Source organism: Egretta garzetta, unplaced genomic scaffold, assembly GCF_000687185.1.
Source record: "Egretta garzetta isolate BGI_Z169 unplaced genomic scaffold, ASM68718v1 scaffold202, whole genome shotgun sequence".
NCBI lineage: Eukaryota > Metazoa > Chordata > Aves > Pelecaniformes > Ardeidae > Egretta > Egretta garzetta.
Genome location: NW_009258891.1, coordinates 133,027 through 138,860, shown reverse-complemented (window position 1 = coordinate 138,860; position 5,834 = coordinate 133,027). Strand labels below are relative to the sequence as shown.

Genomic DNA, 5,834 nt, shown 5'->3' with positions numbered 1-5,834 from the left:
CTGCTACTGCAGGATTGTATAATCTGTACGAGTCAGGCGAGACACGAGAGTAGGGGCACAGCCTGGTTATCTATCACGAAGCAAGAAGGACCCTTACCCACTGAGGAGGCCTGACGCAGAGCAAGGAAGTCATCTGTGAGACTTGGAAAACCTCAGTCCCTAGCAGAAATTTTTGGTGTTAACAAAGAACAAGATTTCCTGCTTGGAACGGTTAGGAGCCAAATACAGTTGGGGAAGACCGAAATGGAACAATATGAACTGCTGCAAGTTAAGAGCCTTTTACAGTTGTCAAAAAACCCACAAGCCCAACATCTATAGAGGTTTTTAAACCAGCATGGTCTAACCAAAATTAGAGGGAAGTAAAGACAGCTGTGGCAATAACGATACATACATACATCTCTATGGAAGGGGAAGAAAAGGGAAATCATCAGAGTATTTTCTACATTAACAGTTGATAATGTAATAAGGGAGAGATGGTAACAGGCAGAAGCCTGTGGCCATAGGTGAAATGCTTGTAACTGCTACTGGAGGACAGAAGGAGACCTCAAAATGCTCCTGATCCTCTGCTGGAGTGGAAGAGCAGAATTGCCAACACAGAAAGAGCAAAGCAGTTAATTACCCGCTCTGTAATGAGGGGAAGATGGGCACCGGTTATTTTTGTATCATGATGATTAAATTCTTTCCATTGCAATAGTAACCCAGGCAGGTAACGAACAGCTACTAACGCTGTACATTTTAATTAGCAGGGAATTGGGTATCTTGCATTCAGATCAGTAACCAGAGCTCCCTGGACCATTCACATCAATTCTTTAATAAGCTGTGGAAGTCTGGGCTTTCAAAGCCATGTTTATGCCAGTAAGTTCAGCCTTGTTCACCACCAAAATTAATCTTTCCCATCGGGAGGCTCTTGCTGTTCAATCTCATTAACGATTGAAGGAAGTTAATCCTATGAAAATCAGAGCTGCTTTAACTTAGTGCTCCAAGCCTCGTTTACAAAGGCCGGACACTGACGCAGCTTACCTTCCCCCTGTAAGATGTTGAAAAAGTGACATTGCAGTCACTTGAGAAATAATCCAGGTCCCTGATCAAATGAGGGGTCATCATCATGTAGGGTTTTTCCTTGGCTGCTGTACCAACGCAGTTATAAAGCCTTGAGTGAATGAAGAGGGGGCCAGGAAAGCTAATAGTCCTCTCTGCTACAAGTGAGGGAGTGTTCCAACCTGTAACCCACACACCAAGAATTCGAGGTGGTTGAGAAGTCAAAAAAGCAATCGGAGAACGAGGTCCGGACACAGTGAGCCTGGAAAATACCAGCAAAAAAAAAAAAAAATTCAAAATGGTGAGTAAGTATCCAGGTTTGATCATAATTTAAGTGCTTTCATAAGGATGCTGTGTTTGATTGAGGAGATATAACAAGGTGCAGCATACAGAGAACAAAGGTAATTGATTTAGGTTAGAATTAACCTCTTCATGTGACAGTAACTAGGCAGTTGGAATGTCCTACAAGTTGAAGGGGATGATGCCCAGTGGTCCGTGTCACCATCACTGTTAATTATGCTGAGGAGACCTTGTGGAAAATGCGCAGAAAACTTCCAGCCTCAGCTTAACACAATGCAGAGCCGAGCCTGAAATTCCCAAGTTGCTTATTCTTGGTCTTGAGTCTTCCTTAACGTATTTCTCCAGTGTTTATTTCCTCCGTTGTCTTATACAGTGGCCTGTATGGAACGAATCTAGTGCAGAAGTTGCACTGGGACCCACAGGAAGAAGTAAGTGATTGAGCAGAGAAAGTAAACGGAGAACAAAACCCAGCTACGTTATTTGCGGTGACGAATGCATCTGGGCACTTAGTGCAGTCGGGAGCAGGTACTGGGGACAGGAGAGCACAAGGGAGCTTTACCAGTTGGGCCAGTGCGCGCCCACTCGCTGCAGTACTGCTCCGAGCAAAACAGTTGCAGCTCCAAGCGTTATTTTAAATTAATCTCACGGGCAGTAATTGGGCTGCCTCAACGAGATGTCAGATACCAGCCTGTCTGCTCTGTGCTGGGCAGCGCTTCCCGGTCACGCAGTAACTGTAAATAGCGAATCTCCCACGGCCGCTGGCAGCGGGGAAGCAGAGTTCCTGCCTGCTGCTGGGTGCGTGTCCAGCGGAGTTGGGAGGAGAAGAAGGCCGAAGGATACAAGTGACAGAGCTGCCTTGAGGGGACAAGCGCTGGGCAGCGAGGGATCCCAAGTGTGACACAGCAAGGGCATGTAGGTCTCAACAGCTCTGCCTGGCTCCCTGGCCCTCCTCATCCTCTCCAGGCGGTGTTACGCAGGCTGGTTTTGAGGGCTGTCCCCACCCCTCCCATTATTTAAAGCATAAGGAGCTTCCCAGAAGTCTGCTTACGGCCTTGAACCTTATTTTTGTAACGAGGTTTTGCTGCCAGTCATGCCAAGCTCTTGACTGCACCCTCAGGTTTTACAGGTGGATTAAATTCCCGGGGGGCGGGGGGTGTCATCCCCGCTGCGTGGAGCAGCCTTTTCCCAGTTATTCTCACTCTTCTGCCAAGTTCAGCACTTAACTCTGAGAGACTTCAGATAAAGTTTTGCTCTCCAAAGGGAATAGTTGTGGACACGGGATGTCATATGTGCAAGCCAGCTTTGTGCCGCTGCAGGTTCAAGAGGAGCTTTTCACAGTGATTCTGTTTTCTTTCCCCCCTCTCACTGTTACACAGGGCTACACAGCTCACATCATCAGCACCGTCTCGGAGTGGTCGTTAGCATTCTCCTTCCTTAGCTTCTTCCTCACCTATATCCGTGACTTTCAGGTAAAATGACATTAATTTTAAGTTCTCTGCTTCTCCAAGCTCTAAATAGACACAAGATGGGCTGCTTTGTATTATCAGTCGTCACGGCTGGCCGGCCCGTAGCACGGACAGCACCAAGCAGTCCTCCCTCCCTCGGGAGGATCTACCCCCCCACCTTAGCACACAGACTCCAGCATCAGAGCGGCTTTAACCACCTTCGCTCACCAGATCCATCACAGCTGCAGGGGAAGTTTGCTACAGGACTGCAAGGCAAACGGTGGAGTCGGTCCAGGAGAACAGCTTGGGGGTTGGGCTTAGAGTTCTGGAGCCGAGCTGCATTTTGGCATTTCATCTGACAACTGAAACCGCTTGTGCTGAGGCGGTGAGAAGCTAACGTGGCGGTGACAAGGCTGATAACCTGAATTTTCTTTCCTTTTTCCAATATAGAAAATCTCCCTGCGTGCAGTTGTCAGCTTGCACGGGCGAACCCTTTATAACGCGCCGCAGAGCTTTGTGACGGATGAGCAGACGCTGCTGGTAGCGGGGAGCATCTAATGAAGGTGAAGAGAACACGTTCTCAGCATAACTCAGGAATTTAATAGCAATAACGGCTGATATCTCTAAGCATTTATTTTATATGAAGAGAAAAATATGAAGTGATTGTATTGTACTTGACATAAAGGGCTTTGCTATTAACCCACACAGCAATGCAAACGTTCCCAGTATTGTAAACAAGCCTGTAACATTTCCACATGTGCCAATATCATGAAATAATAAGATGAAGGTTATTAAAGGGTTGTGTCTCCTCGTCGCTTCCACCACACCCTGTTTGGCCCCGCTCAGCCTCTTGCCCTGCTCTTTCCAGCGTTCCTCACGCCTTTGGATGTGCAGAGCCTCCAGCTGGGCTCCAGCCTCACCCTTCCACGCCTGCGGCTCCCTCGCTGGGTGGCTGGGGCTGGCCCATGACCTGCACACCGTGGCCCTCTGGAGGGACCCCGGAGCCCCCTCGTCCGTGGAGTGACCGGCACGCGAGGTCCTCTTTACACCACAACTTCCTCCAGAGGACAGGGACAGCCAACGGCTTGACCAGCGCCCCTCCCGCCGGAAGGGCGGCCGTGCCTTTGCTCCGGGAGAGGAGCAGCAGGACCAGCGACGCGCACAGGCTGCTCTGAGGCCAAACCACCCTGCTCCAAAATTCCATCCTTCCCTCCCTCTTCCTGGCGGCTGTTTGAGCCGAGGGGCAGGTTCATCCAGGAGCCCGCAGGCAGCGTCCCCATCGCACAAGTGTAGGGAGAGTCAGCCCACGCAGCCCGCGCCCTGAGCGCTCGGTGGGAAGCGCCGACTCAACCGAGCGCAGCGTGGGACGCGTCCCCGCAGCCTCGATGTCCCTAGCGCTGCCCCCGGGGCCAGCTGCTCACGCCTCTCGCTGCTTCCAACGCTGCCACGTGGCGGTGTGTGCCAGGGGGTTTACACCGAGAGTTTTCGCAGGGACAACCCCACATACACACAGTGGTCGTGTCCAGACCAAGCCAGGAGCCTTAAAAATGCACCTTTGCTGTAGTTCTACCAAAGTAGCGCAAAGTAAAGGGTATTTGGTCACACACAGCCCTACCAACAGCTGCCTTTGAGCCCCATGTAGCAGGAACAGCTCGGCTTCCTTCCTGAATTAAGCTCAGGCCTACGGCTTAATCAGCTCTAGCCCCTGTTCCCTCCCACGCCAGAGGAGCTGATGCTGGCATCTTCCCTTCCCTGGAGGGGCAGGTAAAGGGCCAGGAGAGGAATTTAAACTGGAGGCCTCCTGGAAATCACAGCAGCTGCCCTGGGCAACTTCTTTCTCCCAGATTAAAACAGGATGTCTCCAGCACGGTTGTGCTTCATCCACGCTTGCAGCCTGGTTCAGCCCTGAGCTCAGACAGTTCCCGCATGAAACCAAGCTTTGGAGCCAAAAACCTGCCAGGCGGCTGAAGCCAGTGGAGGAGGAGAAGTAGACAGGATTAACGTGGAGTCAGAGACCCCAGGGGCTCTGTGGCTTGGGGGAGATTTCCCAAGCACCATGTTTTAGCTGCTGATAAATCCCATGGGATCAGGGCCTCCCTGGAGATTTGCACACTTGGCCACACGCTCTCCAGTGAGGCAACAGGCAAACCCCGCCTTCTGGCAAACTGCTCCAGCCTGGAAAGCGGCGATGTTTCAGCCAGCAGGAACCCCTTTTCTGTGCTTCATTTAAGTCTCATTAGGCAAACGGCTTAACCAGGACACTGTCACGACAGCGACGCCACTGCCTTGGGTTTGCAGAGCCCTGATCCATCCGGGAGGGAGGGCGAGCGCCCTTTGCCTGGTGCAAAACGGGGAGAAACAAAAACCTCATTCATTCATTCGTGCAGCGTCTCAGGAAGGCTCCAGTAGGACCCTGCCTGCTCATGGGGCTGTTCCCTCCTTCCCCTCCTCCCTCTGCCCCGTGGGTCACCATCAAGCACGGAGAGGTGGCTCCTGACAGCACACAGCAGACACGCTGGCCCCAGCAGCCCCCGATTTCCCTGCAGCAGCAGCGCTCTGACGAGCCAGGCCAGACAGACTCTGGGCAACCAGGAGCCTGAGCTCCAGGAGGAGTTGGAGTTGTACCTAAACCAGAACGTTCCTGAGCTTGTGGTTAAAACCCCCAGCTCCCCCAAACCACCCTGAGGGTCCCCCACCCAGCTCAGCACCACTCATTGTGTTTTCTCGCTCATTTGTGGATCCACAGTTCAACCTCAGAGCATCAAACTCTGCTCTGCTTAACGATCTCCCCAAACCAAGGAAAACCCTCTTCCTCCTCTCCCACCCTTTACCAAAGGGACAGGGACGAGCAGCATGCAAGAACAGCTCCAGAGTTACACGACCCCATGGCATCGCCACCCCCCTCTCTCCCTCCCCTGCAGTCCTACCAGCACAGCCTAGAGCTCCTGGGGGCTGGGCCAGGTCTCACCTCTCCTACCAAAGACTCCTGGTGGCCAGACCCGCCAAGAACCTGGCACAGTCAGGCTGCACCGGCTGGGGGCGGGCTGGAGG

The 5,834-nt window shown here is 52.2% G+C and overlaps 1 protein-coding gene across 1 annotated transcript in view; it reads left to right on the top strand.

Moving 5' to 3' along the window:
* The window catches only part of DRAM2 (DNA damage regulated autophagy modulator 2), an 11,863-nt gene extending 8,289 nt beyond the window's left edge, over window positions 1–3,574 (top strand). The window contains exons 6-8 of the mRNA XM_035889747.1: window positions 1,684–1,766; window positions 2,715–2,807; window positions 3,234–3,574. Of these exons, the coding sequence (XP_035745640.1) occupies window positions 1,684–1,766; window positions 2,715–2,807; window positions 3,234–3,341 (284 nt within the window). The 3' untranslated portion in view covers window positions 3,342–3,574. The remainder of the gene's footprint in view (window positions 1–1,683; window positions 1,767–2,714; window positions 2,808–3,233) is intronic.
* Window positions 3,575–5,834: the final 2,260 nt, after the last annotated feature.